The sequence below is a fragment of the Pelobates fuscus genome, chromosome 1 (assembly GCF_036172605.1).
Source record: "Pelobates fuscus isolate aPelFus1 chromosome 1, aPelFus1.pri, whole genome shotgun sequence".
NCBI classification, from domain to species: domain Eukaryota; kingdom Metazoa; phylum Chordata; class Amphibia; order Anura; family Pelobatidae; genus Pelobates; species Pelobates fuscus.
The window spans coordinates 57,876,440-57,893,923 of record NC_086317.1 but is presented as its reverse complement, the minus strand read 5'-3'; the positions used below and the strand labels follow the sequence as shown (position 1 = coordinate 57,893,923).

General features: G+C 41.2%; 1 protein-coding gene across 1 annotated transcript in view; it reads right to left on the bottom strand.

The window, feature by feature from the left end:
- Window positions 1-727: 727 nt before the first annotated feature.
- The window catches only part of LOC134587118 (uncharacterized protein C3orf38 homolog), a 30,183-nt gene continuing 13,426 nt past the window's right edge, over window positions 728-17,484 (bottom strand). Inside the window, exon 3 of the mRNA XM_063443261.1 lies at window positions 728-845. Within this exon, the coding sequence (XP_063299331.1) occupies window positions 834-845 (12 nt within the window). The 3' untranslated portion in view covers window positions 728-833. The remainder of the gene's footprint in view (window positions 846-17,484) is intronic.

Sequence of the window (17,484 nt, the reverse complement as noted above, 5' to 3'; positions counted from 1 at the left end):
AAATGGAACTGCATGATTATTGGGGCTTTGGGAGTGGGACTTGCTAGCACTGGAAAATAGGAAAGGGGACTGGACATCATATGTATAGATGTAACGGTTAAAGAAGGAGTTAAACACATGCCAGCGTAATTATATCCCTCTATTCAATTTGGTTATTCTTCATAGCCTTAGATAAGAGTGAGAGCTCTACCACATGTGTATTTTCTATTTGCATTGAATAATAGTAATGTTAAAATATACACTTCAGGTTGCCAAATAGGACAATTCCTTCCACATTGAAATTGCCATTATGCCTTATTGCTAAATTTTTCAAATAAATAAATAAAATACATTTTTATTATAAGCTGCCCTCTGTTTATTTCGAATGTACTGTCAACATGTTCTTATGATGCATTGCAGCTGTTATATATTGCATATTATAGAAATATGTAATGAACATATGTGTAAACATGAATATGTTTTTTGCTGAATTGATTTATGTTTTTAAGGTAAATAATTTTACCAAATTTGCGTTGTCATTTCAATCTGAGTGCTTCACATTCTAGAACTCTAAGCAAACTTACATGTTTGACAAGGAACATATTGGCAGGAGAATTTTGAGGATTACATATTTTAGAACATTCTGTGATATGCTACAGCAGTTCTATGTTCAGCCTATTCAATGACTAGTTCATATAAATTCCATTAATAGCATGTGATTTAAAATAAGGGATACGGACAATATTAATTTACATATCATATTTCACTTTTATTTCATATATGATTGCGCTTGTTTATTTTCCACATGTAGGCACTTGCTATTCTTCCCTCGTGGTGCGGTCTTCTGAGGAGCTTCATTGTTCAATCTGACAAATAAGACAAAATAACAGAATAATTGTGTTGAGCCCCACATTTAAACAGGCTATCTAACAATCTTAATAAGGGTGCTAGAATATCACAAAGAGAGAAAGTAAGTTGTATAACTAGCTTAACCCAGTTGTTTCCCAAACTTTTTAGGTTCAAGATGACCTTTATATTTCAATATTTTTCCAAGGCGCCCCAAGTCAAAACAAATTTCTAGGTAGTATATATGTACTCTTCCTACAGAGCACCACAATTATGGAATAACCTCAGGGACACAGTCAAATCTTTATTCAGTCTAAAATATTTTAAGAGATCTATGGCATATACCTCAGCACAGAATTCACCTGTCATGGTTGAATATATTTAATACCTGTTATGTATTAAATTTATATATGTGTGTATATGTATATACATATATAGCTTGTATATTTTTTTTGTAATATTGTATCCTATTTTTAACAATGCAATGAAATCCATCCTGATAAAATATTTTATAAATAAATACATAATATACTGGACCCCTGTTCAGCAGAAATGTTTTCCGGTCAGGGGCGGATCCAGAACCTAATCTTGGGAGGGGCATTGGTAGGTTACTTAAAGAAACAAACAAGGCACAATAACCACTGCAGCACTCTGAAGTGGTTATGGTGTCAGGAGTGCCGTGGTGCCCTCCCAGGATAAGTAGTCAAACTGTTTGACAATTTACCTAGGATCTGCCAGGATAAGGGCAGTAGTAAGGGAAATGGGCAGTTGTGTGTGTGAGGGGTGAAGTGTGTATGTGTGTGTGGGGGGGTGCAGTGTGTGTATGGGGATGCATTGTGTTTGTGATGGATGTAATGTGTGTGTGGGGGGGTAAAGTGTGTGTGAGAAGGATGTAGTGTGTGTGTTAGGGGGGCAGTGTGTGTGAGAGTTGTGCATAGTGTGTGGGGCAGTGTGTGCGTGAGTGATGCAGTGTATGTGTATTGGGGTACAGTGTGCATGTGGTGCAGTGTGTGCGTGATGGGTACAGTGTGGGGGGCAGTTTATGTGAGGGTTAGTTTGTGTGAGAGGTACAGTGTGTGGGGTGCAGAGTGTGTGAGGAGTAGTTTATGTGAGAGGTACAGTGTGTGGGGGGTGCAGAGTGTGTGAGGGGTACAGTGTGTGTGGGGGGCAGTGTGTGTATGGGGAGGCAGTATGCATGTGGTGCAGTGTGTGCAGAGGGCAGTGTGTGAGGGGGGCACTTTGTGTGAGGGGTACAGTGTGTGTGGAGGAGAAGAGTGTGTGAGGGGCACAGTGTGTGTGTGTGTGTGTGTGTGTGTGTGGAGGGCAGTGTGTATGTGTGTGGGGGGGGATGCAGTGTGTGTGAGGGGTACAGTGTGTGTGTGGGGGGGCAGTATGTGCGTATGGGGGGAGTTATGTGGGGATGGGAGGGAAGATTAATAAATATATTTTTTTATTTTTTTTATTAAAAAAAACAAACAATAATTTTCATATCCCCCTCGCCTTCTTACCTTTGCCTGGGAGTGGGGACAGTGGTCCGGTGGAAAGGCCCTGGTGGTCCCAGTGGTGAGAGTGAACTCTAGCCTGCAGCTCAGGCTAGAGTTCACTCTCGCGAGATTCACATTCACACTGTAACCGCGGCAACACTCTGAGCTCACGAGAGGAGAAGCCGGCGGGGCTGCCTCCCCTGCCGGCTTCCAACATTACACTGCTAGGGGGCCGAGGAGGAAGATCTCTGATCTTCCCTCTGGTCCTGAAGGGGAGAGGAAGGCACAGTTACCGGTGCTATGATCATAGCACCGGGAAAATATCTTGCGACGCCCCTGTGTGCCCGACAGTTTAGGAACCGCTGGCTTAACCCCTTTAGAAATAAGGCTTTTTTGAGATGCAAACATTTATGACGAAGGCCTTTTTTATGCACTTTTGCCTTGTGTTCATTCTGTGACAATTTCCCCCAAAGTCTAAAGTCCACCCATACATATTACATATAATTACAGAAATAGGGCTTTCTTTTTTCTTCTTTCTTGATACCCTACATGTATACATAATACAATACTAAATAGAATAAAATATTTTTAAAATGTGGAGAAAAAAAAAATTAAAAACACATTTTTTGTCAGTTTCACATTTAAGAATTTTTACACCAAGTGCAACAATAGAAAACTTTCTCAAAATATATTTACTAATTAGTCCTGACTGTTAAAAAGCACAATATGTTTAGATATAAAATACATTTTTAGAAGTTATAAAATAAATACTGCAAGTACTTACTTATCCACTCCTCACTTTACTGTCTGACTATCAGGCAGAGGCTCCTGGTATAAAGTCTGGCATAGAGAAAAGGTGGATTTAGCAAGTGTAGTAGAAAGGGGACATGCCACAGTGTTAGAGAAACCGAAGAAGCAGCACTTGCAGAGTCTACAGAGTCAGCTTTACCTTAACTAATTTCATAGTCCACTCAAGCCCACAATCCAGTCCACACAAGGTTTGTTCTCCTACATCCCACTTATGTTTTCACACTTAATTCCCTCTGCACAAAGCAACAGCATGTGAAGAGTAGTAAAATATATGTATATATATATATATATAATATATATAACATATATTATTATATATAAATATATAATAATATTTCTGCCATTATCGTAAACCATTTTAAAAAGTAGGCAACCCAGAATTCTCCAAGTGGTTTATTTTGAGTTGATTGGTTATTATACCATTTAGTGGTAATACTTGTATTTGTTTGGTTTTTTTCACATTTCATTTTCATAGGATACTTCATACTCCTGATGTGTGTTTTGCATGGTTTTTAGGGAAGTCACTGGACCAAAAATGTTAACTTGGAAATTTGACAGAGCGATTTTCTGGCATGTTTTGAGTTATATGTTCTAGCCACTGCATCACAAATGTTGGCCACAATTAGTGGCTATTTTTTCTTTTCTGTACATATACACACATGTGTATTTATTTGTGACAATTTAAGTTGTTTTTTTTTTTTTCCCCCATCTTTACAGTGTCTGGGCAATTCCCTGACAACCCAGGCAGCCCCCCCCCCCCCCCCCCCCCCCCCGCAGGCTGAGCATCAGCTAGCTACTGTGGGCATGTGATAGTGAGGTTATCATGATCACTTGACCCAGGAGGGTCAGATTACTGGAGGGGGACTGCCTGGGTTGTCAAGCAGTCCCCCAAAAGCGGGTACCTGAGGTAGGTAAGGATCCTGACACTCAGAGGCTCAAAACCGTTACAATGCTCTATGCCCCTGCTGCTGCTTTTAAGCCCATTAAATGCTGGATAACACCAACAATTAAGGTGTTAAAATTAGGTAAATACAGCTTCAGATAAACTACAACAAATGGCATTGTGTTAACACTTCCAAACCATCAAAGTGCTGAAACATTGGCTTTTGTAGAGGTGGTCACACTTGCTGATGATAAATTAATGAAGGGCATTTTATTAGCAGCACTTGCCTGCTACTTCTACTGCCTCTTAACTCTTAATTACTTAATTACTATGTAAGACCTGCTAAGGAACAGATGATTGTTATGTGCTGATATGTAAAATCATAGAATTCAAAGAAGATGTACTTTCTTTTTCCCATGACTGTATATCTATGAGTTTTTAAAATGTTATAAAAGATAAAATACAATAAGGAAGAAAAACATTGGAAGGAAATATTAAAGTATAATCCAGGGGTTAGCAACCTATGATATGCGGGGTGCCTTTGCATGGCATGTGAGTCTGCCGACCCAAATGGGTCAGATGAGGAGAACAGAAGATCAGATAAGGAACCCACAATAGTCTTCGGGTTTAGCTAAATTCCACGAAAGAGTCAAGACTTCTAAATGGTTGACTATACAGTATATCTCTACACACAATACCACAAAAAATCCACACATACAACTTCACAAACAGCTTCTGCCACAAAAAAATGCACACAATACAATGAACAGCTCAAGTTCACACACAAAACCCTATAAGCCAACCACTTCAAATACCATACCACAAACAAAAATGCATGCTAAACACGGTGTACAGCCCACACTCACATAACATCACAGACTTCCCACACATATACATAACAAAACACATACAGTACATATTTAACAAAACAAGTAAAAAAAAAGTGCTAACCAATGTCTAAAAATATAAATATTTAAAGATGTGCCAAAAAGCTAATCTAATATTATTATAAAAAATATTAGAAAAAGCAGCTCCTTTTAAAATGCATACCAAAACAAAATCTAATAATATAAAAATTATTATAAAAAGCAGCTCCTTATAAGAGCTTTTAATAAAATTGCACTTAGTTGCTGTTTTTTGCACAAAGTTTTTTGCAATGACTAAAGCACAGTGCACTTGTTTTATTTTGACACTTTAACCCCTTCAGGACGGAGTCAATAGTGCACGTTCTGATCAAAACAAAACGTAAACAAAAACTGGAATTTGCGCTATATGTCTGTTCACCCGTAGTTCCCCTCTTTCATATTATATGCACCCACACTTATTATATATCATTTTGTTCAGGAGAAACAGGGCTTTAATTTATCATTAACTATTCATATATGGAACATAATTCATTATGAATAAAATTTTAAAAAAATGTGAGAAAATAAGATTTTTTTTTAACCCCTTAAGGACCGGACTGTTTTTGCGATGTTGTACATTTGCGACCAGGCATCTTTTTACACTTTTGTGGTGTTTGTGTTTAGCTGTAATTTTCCGCTCTCTCATTTACTGTTCCCATGCAAATTATATATTGTTTTTTTCAGGACAAAAGGGGCTTTCTTTACATACCATTATTTATATAATCTCATGTAATTTAATTTTAAAAAAATTAAAAAATATGATGAAAAATTGAAAAAAATACACGTTTTTTGACTTTTGACAGTGAAAAACTGCTAAATAGATTCAAAATGTTGTCCTGAGTTCAAAAATACCCAGTGTTTACATGCTTTTTGCTATTTTTTTGCATGTTATAGGGCTATAAGTACAAGTAGGATATTGCGGTTTCAAAACATACATTTTTAAAATGTATCAATAGTGACATTGTAACACTATTATCTGTCATAAATCGCTAAATAACACCCCACATGTACATATTTTTTTAAAAGTAGACAACCCAAGGTATTCAATATGGGGTATGTCCAGACTTTTTTAGTAGCCACTTAGTCGCAAACACTGGCCAAAGTTAGCGTTCATATTTGTTTGTGTGTGAACGCTAATTTTGGCCAGTGTTTGTGACAAAGTGGCTACTAAAAAAGACTGGACATACCCCATTTGCAATACCTTGGGTTGTATTCTTTTGCAAATGGTATGCCATCATGGGGGTAATTCTCATTCCTGGGCTACCATACGCTCTCAAAGGCAACGTAACCAACCTGGCCGTTTTCAATGTAAAAATATTTGACCCATATATTTGACCCTGAACTTTCAAAAACGCTATAAAACCTGTACATGGGGGGTCCTGTTCTACTCAGGAGACTTTGCTGAACACAAATATTAGTGTTTCAAAACTGGAAAATGTATCACAACAATTATATAATCAGTAAAAGTGCTGTTTGTGTGTGAAAAATGCAAAAAAAAGTCACTTTCACTGACAATATCATCCCTGTGATATGTTTTACTGTTTTGAATCACTAATATTTGTGTTCAGCGAAGTCTCCCGAGTAAAACAGTACCCCCATGTACAGGTTTTAGGGTGTTGTAGAACGTTACAGGGTAAAATACAGTGATAGCAATTTAAATTCTCTGGACTTTCGGCCTGGGTTGGCAGGCAGGTCCCTTAAATTGCAATCAATAAAATAACTTAATTATGTAAAAATATTACATAAATACGCACGTAGAATTTAAATATATATGCATATTTATATATTTGAAGTCTACGTGTATATTTATATAATTATTTATGTAATTTTGTATATGGACATATGAATAGTTCGCATTCTTTTTATTTATTTATATATACATAGATTTATATACAATTTCATTCTAAGTGTATTTTGATATAAATATATATATATATATTAATATCAAAATACAGTTAGAATAAAATTTCGTATAGATAAATAATTTTTTTAAAAATTTTTATTATTATTTTACATTTTTTTAATTTAATTTAAATTACTTATTATTCGTATTTTATAACAATATATATATACAATATATATAGTTATTATATATATTATATATATATACGTCTGTAATTTAATTATAAGTGTATTTTTATATTAATATATGTACATATTAATATAAAAATACACTTAGCATGACATTATATATATGATATATAGACATATATTATATAGGTATAATATATGTCTATATATCATACATATATACACATATATAATAATATTTTTTTTTTATTAACTTTCACTTTAATTTTTTTTCTGATTTTACACTGATTTTACAGTTGCAGGGAGACTGTCAGCACAGACAGTCCCCCTGCAGGCAGATACTTGGACACCTATTGTGACCATGTGGTCGCCCTGTTGGGCGATCACATGGCCACAGGGGTCCTAAACCGCCATGGGGAGACTGTCTGGGCTGCAGGCAGTCTCCCCACAACGGGAGCACCGCCGATCGCCACCGGGGGAACGACGGCGATCGGGTAAGTACATTGGACGGTTAGGACGGTTCAGGACCGTCACCGGTCGGCAACGCAAAAATGCCGATGACGGTCCTGAACCGTCCTCCGTCCTTAAGGGGTTAAATTTGTATTTCCGTCTGACATTTTAACTGTGAATGTCATAATACTGTTAGGTTTTCCTGCACAAAAATGCACATATTTGTAATCAGCGATGTCTCACGAGTACAACAGTATCCCCCATTAACAGGTTTTATGGTGTTTTGGAAAGTTACAGGGTCAAATATAGAACGTTCCATTTTCAAATAGAAATTTGCCAGATTGGTAATGTTACCTTTGAGACGGTGTGGTAGCCCAGCAATGAGAATTACCCCCATAATGGCATACCATTTGAAAAAGTAGACAACCAAAGGTATTGAAAGTGGGGTATGTTTAGTCTTTTTTAGTAGCCACTTAAAGACTGGACATACCCCACTTGCAATACCTTGGGTTGTCTACTTTTGCAAATGGTATGCCATCATGGAGGTAATTCTCATTCCTGGGCTACCATATGCTCTCAAATGCAACATAACCAATCTGGCAAATTTCAATGTCAAAAAAATGAAATGCAAGCCTTATATGTGACTCTCTAACTTTCCAAAACACCATGAAACCTGTACATGGGGGTACTGTTATTCTCGGGAGACTTCACTAAACACAAATATTAGTGTTTTAAAACAGTAAAACATATTACAACAATAATATAGTCCATAAAAGTGCAGTTCGTTTTTTGCCAATTGGAAACACTAATATTTGAGTTCAGCGAAGTCTCCCGAGTAAAACAGTACCCCCCATGTACAGGTTTTATGTTGTCTTGGAGAGTTACAGGGTCAAATATAGTGCTTGCGAATTAAATTCTCAGCACTTTCTCCCTGTGTTGTCAGGTATGTCAATCAAATTTTAATTAATCAAATCACCTATTTATGTTAAAAGATTACTTAAATATACACGTAGAATTTTAATATATATGCATTTATAGGTATTTAAATTCTACGTGTATACTAATGTAATCTTTTATGTAATTATATGTATTTATTTATATATATATATATTTGCGGTTATTTGCATTTTATATATAGATAGATATATATAGAATGTCATTCTAAGTGTATTTTGTTACCAATATATATATATATATTAATAACAAAATACAGTTAGAATGAAATTACATATGTATATATAATTTATATTAAATTTTGTTTCAATATTTTATTTATGAATTTTATTATTTTATTTATTTATTATTGTAATTATACGTATGTATATATATAATATATGTGTACATATCTATTATATATATAATATATGTATATTATATATATGTAACGTCATTCTAAGTGTATTTTAATACTAATATATGTACTTAAATTAGTATTAAAATACACTATGTATGACGTTAAATATATATAATATACATATATATTATATATATAATATATATACATATATTATATATATATAAATGCATTTAATTTATTTTATAACCTGTCTAATAATTTTTTTTTACACTACCTACCAGCAGGGGGACTGTCTGATATTTTAGACAGTCTCCCTGCTGGCAGATCCACAGCCAGCTATAGGGGGCCATGTGATCGCTCTTTGAGAGCGATCACATGGCCCCTGGGGGCCTGATTTGCCATGGGAGGGCTGCCTGGGCTGTGAGGCAGTCCTCCCGAAGCGGAGCGCCGGGAAGGTAAGTATCCCGGGCGCTCCAGGGCTCAAAGCCGTTACGGCGTGCTATGCCGTCACAACGGCTTTAAAGCCCACTTAAAGCATGACGACATAGCACGTCGTAACGGCGTTAAGGGGTTAACTAAGGTTGTTAGAGTGTTAACCCCTGAAGGAGTGAGCCAAATGTACACGGACTTGTGATCAAAACAAAACGCAAACAAAACCTGGCATTTGCTCTATATGTCTGTTCAGGTGTAATTCGCCTCTTTCATATTATGTGCACCCACACTTATTATATATATCATTTTGTTCAGGGGAAACAGGGCTTTCATTTAACATCTAATATTTAGGTAAAAATATAAAAAAAAATGGGAGAAAATACGAATTAAACACTAAATGAAATTGTCCCCCTCCCCAAGTCCCTAGTCACTCCCCCACCCAAAACAAAAGTTATTAGACCCCTACCTGCCCCCCTCACCCTAAAAATAGTGAGGGGGAAATAAAAGAACTAAGTGCCTGTAAAAAAAAATTAAACTTACCATTTGATGTCTTTTTTTTCTAAAATCTTCATTTTTCAGCCCATTGTTAAAAAAAAACTAAAAACTTGTAAAAAACAAAAACAAAAAAAACAGAGCGCAAAAAAATCCAACGAAAAAGAAAAAAACACAACGCTAAAAAAATTATCCATCTTCACGTGGCGAGGGCACGGCGCAAACTGAGCCCTGCAGGGTGGGGTAGGGCTTATAAAGCCTTCCCACATCCTGCAATTTGATTCAGAACACTCTAATTGGTTGACTTGGAATTAAACCAATCAGAGTGCTAGTCATTTTACACAGCGTGGGAAAGTTCTTTGGAATTTTCCCACGCTGTGTAAAATGACACAGAGTACTCTGATTGGTTGGCTTGAAATCAGTAAAACATATCACAGCGATGATATTGTCAGTAAAAGTGACAGTTTTTGCATGTTCCATACCCAAAAGGCCACTTCTACTGATGATATCATTTGTTGTGATACATTTTACTGTTTTGAAACACTAATATTTGTATTCCGCGAAGTCTCCCAAGTATAACAGTATCCCCCATGTACAGGTTTTATAGTGTTTCTGAAAGTTAAATGGTCAAATATAAGGCTTGATTTCCCATTTTTTCACATTGAAATTTGCCAGATTGTTATGTTGCCTTTGAGAGCGTATGGAAGCCCAGGAATGAGAATTACCTCCATGATGGCATACCATTTACAAAAGAAGACCACCCAAGGTATTGCAAATGGGGTATGTTCAGTCCTTTGTAGTAGCTAATTAGTCACAAAGTTAGCGTTCATAATTGTTTTTTGCATTTTTAACACACAAACCAATATAAATGCTAACTTTGGCCAGTGTTTGTGACTACTAACAAAACACTGGACATATTGAATACTCTGGGTTGTCTTCTTTAAAAAAATATGTACATGTGAGGTGTAGAGTTGAGCGGACACCTGGATGTTCGGGTCCGGCGGGTTCGGCCAAACTTTAAAAAAAGGTCCGGGTTCGGGATCGAACTTGACCCTGAACTTGACCCCGAACCCAAACCCCATTGAAGTCAATGTGAACCCGAACAAATGTAGATAGGGAAATCACTTAAAATAACATTAAATACCTAAAAATTTAAAATACAGCTGAGCCATAAAATAGCACTAGATGGAATCTTTGATTTTAGCTTTGGAAGAACATAAATCAAAATCTAAAGCATGGCTGTCAGGAGGATCACCATAATTATCCATTTGAGAGAGGGTTGGAGTGCAGGGTATTCTCTTTCATTGTTCAAACTGAGCTCAACTCCTGATGGAGAAAAGGCCTTCACAAGCCTCTGCTATTGTGTACATAGTTTATACTAAGTGACCCATAGTTTGAGGAGGCGATGACCATGGCGGTTTAGGTGGAAGCACCGGTGGAGGAGGAGGAGGTAGCCAACACTGTTTTTTATATATATATATATATATATATATATATTTGAATTGGGGTAGCCCCCAAAATATTGGGACATATAAAAAAAGAAAACTCTGTTCCGCAGAGCGACTGACCCGTGCATGCTGCAGCTGAAACTTCACTATCGCCTGCTGCTGCTCGCACAGTCTCATGAGGCGGTGAGCGGGAAGGCAGGAAGACAGGCGAGCAGCAGCAGGGTGAGAACGCCAAAAGCGCGCACAGACGGCCTGCACATTCTGCAGCAGCTCTGATATATCTGGGTAGTTTTTCAGGAATTTGTGCACTACCAAATTTAGCACATGCACCGGCGAGGCCCAGAGCTGCTACGAGATTTCGCCCATTATCGCACACTACCAGGCCGGGCTTGAGGCTCAGGGGCAACAACCAATCATTGGTCTGTTGTTCCATGCCTGTCCAAAGCTCCTGCGTGGTGTGGGGTTTTTCCCCCAAACATATGAGTTTTAAAACAGCCTGCTGTCGTTTCCCGCTGGCTGTGCTGAAGTTGGTGGTGAAGGTGTTACGCTGACCGGATGAGGAGGTGGTAGAGGAGGAGGAAGCGGAGTAGGAAGAGGAGGCAAAGCTGTGTACCCAAATAAAAATTGTCAAACGTTGTATCCTGGAACTGTGTCCCATCCGGTTACTGGGGAAATGGGTCTGACCTATTCTAATCAAAGGGGATAACCATCGGTTACACAGGTCCCGCTTCAATTGGTGGCAAGCGGCGGGATCCCATGTCCCTGCCAACAGACCGATGGACTACAGTGCTCTAAAGCGACCTACACTGCAGGACTTGTGTGGAGCCAGAGGAATAACACCTGGTGGGCGTAACAAGGCCAAAATGACTGCTGCGCTCATGGAGGACGACCAGGCACGCAGTGAGGCAATGAACCCCAGCCAGGGGCCGGAGATGAGGGGGAAGTGCGCAAGGAGGTGGAACAGCGCCTGGCATATTACAGAGAGCCACCCTCAGAGGAGATTGTCAGCAGGACCTTTTTGGAGGTGCAAGCCTATGTCCTTGCAAATAGACAGAGGGCTACCTCCATAACCCAGATGAAGGAAGAAGGGAGCAGAGGGCGCCAGGAAGCACAACCACCCTGGCCCACAAGCTACCATACAATGCCTTCAAAGAGTTCAAGGAAGCAGAAGAAGGCATTTATGACTTTTTACAAGACTTTGAGCGCCAGTGCCTACTCCAAGACGTGGACCCCGGCGACTGGGTCACCATCCTGGCCAGCAAACTATTGGGGAAGGCAGCGGATATTTACCAGGCTGTACCAGAAGAGCAGATCAGAGACTATCCCTTTATTACCCAAATCCTCCTGGCCCGGTATGCGGTCACCCCCGAGCAATGCCGCCGAAAGTTTAGGGAGACCCGGAAAGGGGAGAAGGACTCCCATGCGGAGTGGGCATGCCGCATCACAAAGGCCACCCAGAACTGTCTGAACTCCCATCAAGCCAAGTTCTCGGAGGAGATCACCCAGCTCATCATGCTAGAGCACTTTTTCAATGGGCTCCCCAACAACAAGGCGACAACGCATTCGTATGTCATCCATATCAACTTTCAATGCCATTTACTGCGCCTACCATGGTGACAACGGGTAACGGGGAATCAGGGTTCGATTCCGGAGAGGGAGTCTGAGAAACGGCTACCACATGCAAGGAAGGCAGCAAATGACCCACTCGCGGGAAGGTAGTGACGACAAATAACAACTCTTTAGAGGCCCTGTAATTTTGATGAGTACACTTGAAATCCTTTAACTCTGATCAATTGGAGGGCAAGTCTGGTGCAGAGCGACTGACCCGTGAGTGGTGCAGCTGAAACTCCACTATCGCCTGCTGCTGCTCGCACAGTCTCTCCAGCATGTGCAAGGTGGAGTTCCACCTTGTGGGCACGTCGCATATGAGGCGGTGAGCGGGAAGGCCAAAGTTACGTGCGAAAGCTCACACAGCCGCTACAGTAAATGTCACATCCTGTTCCAAGTTGCGGATCAGTCTGGTGATGGCTTCTGGTATCCAGTACTCTTTTTACTGAAGCTGCATCAGGGTCCTGGTATGTGGCCGCACAAACGCTGGTGCTCAACACCAGACCCTGCTAATCCATTCCACACTGTGACTCCTAACTTCAACATCGGGCATACTGGGTCCCGGTCGTCCGACCGCCACCCAGACAGTGTCTGGGTCCCGGTCACCGGACTACAAAACTGCAAATGACTCGTTAAATCTGTTATGGTTCTTTTTATCGCTTCAACTGTTACTTGGATAACTGTGGGAATTCTAAAGATAATACATGCTGACAAGCGCTAGGGGACGGCCGCTCCGCTTTTGCACCCTGTTCCCTCTTATGCTGTGCTGATGCCTCTGTGCAGGGCACCCGATAGAAGTAGTATACAGTAAGATTCCTACTGAATTCCTAGACTGTGCCTTCAAGGGCACCTGACTGTGAATTACGAGCTAGCTAGCTGCAGTGGAAGACGGTGGATGAGCACCTAAACTGTGCCTTCGGGGGCACCTATCAAAAAGTTTACTGCCGAGGTACCCGTCTAACTGTCCCGCTAAACTGTGCCTACAAGGGCACCTGTCAATAAAGTAAATTAAATTAAGTCTCCTGTCTATATTAATCTCGAAACTGGGCTAAAGATAAGACTTAACCCAGTAGTCTGAGAACATATGATTTGGTAGTCAAACAGAAATGTATCCAGGTTATAGCGATATAGCTTGATGCTGGAAGGACACGGTCGCCCACGAACATTTGTTGTTTAAGCCGGATACAATGTCCAAAGCCCCGACGCGCGTTTCGCCGAGCAGAGGCTCATCAGGGAGAAATGACTCCCCAGGCTGAATAGGTTTAAATAACCCGCCGGAGATGCTCATTGGACCTAACATGGCGATGACGTCAGCCACTAACGTAGGAGGCTACGGTGGCTCAATTTGATCACATAGAGTGAAACGAAAGCGTTTCAATGTTAGTAAGGGTGATAGTAGTGTCGGTAGGCTGGTGTGATGCCTAGAGACCTAGTAATGTGAATTAGCCCTCAGTCTTGGGGCTAGTGGTTATGTACATAGAATGTGATATGAGAATTAGGGGAAAACAGGATGTGATAGTCCTGGTACTAAAAGTCCTCAGGGTTGGAGGGGAACAGGATTGGTTACAATGTTTCCAAAACTGATTCAGAGTATTCCCTTTCAGGAATTGAATGGTTGTCACAAAGAGGTTGATACAAGACTGTAGTGGCCATGTAGAGAGATACCCCAATTATATATAGGTTTAACTAGTGGTAAATAATAAAGGGTCCATATGGAACAGTTAACAAATAATTTGAGAAGGGATGTCTCCTAAGTGACCATGTGATGGTTAGAGTGTTTTTGTAAAAGAATAATATGGATTGATCGCTGAACAAGCGCTGATAACTAATGGATGAATGCAGTATAATTAAATTCTTCATTCAATCCATGTGGGACCAATGTCTTGAAGAGATAGATCCATTTGGATTCTTTTTGCAACAAAATTTTGTTAAAGTTGCCTTTTCTAGGGTTGGGCAATAATCTTTCTATTGCCTGAAAACTTAAGTTTTCAACTTTGCCATCGTGAAAGTTGATGATGTGTCTGGCCACTGGTGTGGGGGAAATGATGTTATTGACGGAGTTGATATGTTGTAAAATTCTCCTCCGAAACTGTTGAAATGTCTTGCCTATGTATTGGGTGCCGCAGCTGCACGTTATTAAATAAATAACCCGTGTAGTGCTGCAGTTCACCAAAGCATTAGTGGTTACATTGTGTAGATTGCACAGTTTTGGATGGAGTGATGTACTGACATGCCTTACAATGACCGCATTTGTACGTGCCCTTAGTATTTGATAGCCAATTGGTAGGTGGGGCAGGTAATGTGAGATGACTGTGGACAAGAAGGTCCTGAAGATTCGTGGGTCTACGTGCCGTAAGGGGTGGATGAGAGGGTAAAATATTTTTTAGGAATGGGTTGTGGAGTAGGATGGGCCAATTGTTGTCGAGTATGTGTGACATGGTATTCCAGCCTTGATCAAAAGTGGCAATGCACCTAGGAGTCTTTGATTCTGATTTTGGTCCGGTTGTGGTCAGGCTCAGGTGTCTATCAATGCCACTGGCCCGTTGAAAAGCTTTTTTCAGGACACGGTTTGGGTACCCTAATTCTTTGAATTTAGATCTTAAGAGTTGACATTCATTGTAGTAAGTATGTTTTTCTGAGCAGTTTCTTCTTGCCCGTAGATACTGGCTGAATGGAATGGATGCTTTTAGCCTGTAGGGGTGGTGACTGCCCCAATGAAGGAGGCTGTTGGTGGAGGTGGACTTCCTAAATAGTTCTGTCTGAATGGTGCCATCCTCAGTTAGTATGATTTTAAGATCAAGAAACACCAATTCGTGTTCATCGATCATGTGTGTCAATTTCAGGTTGATCTCATTCTCATTAAGAGCCTCAACAAATTCCTCAAAAGTCTGTATGGAGCCTGTCCATAGGAGCAGCACGTCGTCGATATATCTGTGCCAGCTCAGAACATAGCCGTGAAATTGGCTAAATCCGTCTGATGTGATGACATGCTGCTCCCACCATCCCAAGAATAGGTTAGCATATGTGGGTGCACAAGTAGTGCCCATAGCGGTCCCAGAGATTTGTAAGTAGTACTGTCCATTAAAGGTGAAATAATTATGGGTCAGTACAAAGTGTAGAGCAGAGATGAAGAACTTTTTCTGAGAGTCGTTATAGGAGGTGTTTTCCAAAAAATATTTACAAGCTTTGAGTCCCATATGATGGGGAATGTTGGTGTACTGGGCAACTACGTCTAGACTGGCCAACATAGTGTAGGGAGGAACTGTCATATCTTGTAGAAGTTGTAGAGTTGTTTTAGTGTCCTGAAGATAGGAGGGTAGGGTGAGTACCATAGGATGTAGAATTGTATCTAGATACTGGCTGAGACGTTCCATCAGACAATTGTTGCCAGATACAATGGGTCTTCCAGGTGGCGGTCGGGTGCCCTTGTGCACTTTTGGTAAACAGTAAAAAGTGGCAATTGTCGGATTGTGGTGTGGTAGGAGAAATTTAAGCTCGTCTAAAGTTATGACCTGTTCTGTGTTGGCGTCCACTAACAGGGTTTTTAGTTCACTGATGAACTTGGGGGTTGGGTCCAGGGGGAGAGTCCTATAACAGGAATTGTCGTCCAGATGGGTCATACACATGTTAATGTATTCTTGTCTATTTAGTAGGACGATATTTTCCCCCTTATCGGCTGGCTTGATGATGATGTTATCAAGTGATTTAAGTTCTTTCAATGCTAAACGCTCCTGAAATCACACCTCCGTGCTGCACTGCCTCTGGGCAGACTGACATGTCGGGTCCTCGGTCTATGACCGAGGACCCGACACAGGAGGGGGCCCGGCGGCTTGCCCACAATGCCGCCGGGTGAGAGGCCCCTCCTGTCCGTCTGCCCTGATGGAGATTCAGCCTCAGTCTGCAGCTCCGCCGGGAGTGAGCTGCAGACTGAGGTGTCTCGCGATCTCCAGCCTGTCAGAGCGTTGCCGCGGCAACGCTCTGCCTGGAGATCGCGAGACTCACCATGTGGTCTGCAGCTCACTCCCGGCGGAGCTGCAGACTGAAGAGAGAGGGCGCCCACTGGACCACCAGGGCAGGTATTTAAACCCCCCTCTGTCCCCTGTCACTCACTGCCCCCCCCACCCTGCCTCTGCCCCCATACCCCCTAACCCCTGTCCCTAGCCCTCTAACCCCTGTCACTACCCCTCCACCCCCCTAACCCCTGTCACTAACCCCTGTCACTACCCCTCTAACCCCTGTCACTACCCCCCTAACCTATCACTACCCCTCTAACCCCTGTCACTACCCCCCTAACCCATCACTACCCCTCTAACCCCTGTCACTACCCCTCTAACCCCCTAACCCCTGTCACTACCCCCTAACCCCTGTCACTACCCCCCTAACCCATCACTACCCCTCTAACCCCTGTCACTACCCCTCCAACCCCTGTCACTACCTCTCTAACCCCTGTCACTACCCCTCTAACCCCCTAACCCCTGTCACTACCCCCTAACCCCTGTCACTACCCCCCTAACCCATCACTACCCCTCTAACCCCTGTCACTACCCCTCCAACCCCTGTCACTACCTCTCTAACCCCTGTCACTACCCCTCTAACCCCTGTCACTACCCCTTTAACCCCCTAACCCCTATCACTACCCCCTAACCCCTGTCACTACCCCCTAACCCCTGTCACTACCCCCCTAACCCCTGACACTACCCCCCTAAGCCCTGTCACTACCCCCCTAACCCCTGTCACTGCCCCCCTAACCCCTGTCACTACCCCTCTATCCCCTGTCACTACCCCTCTACCCCTAACACCTGTCACTGCCCCTCTACCT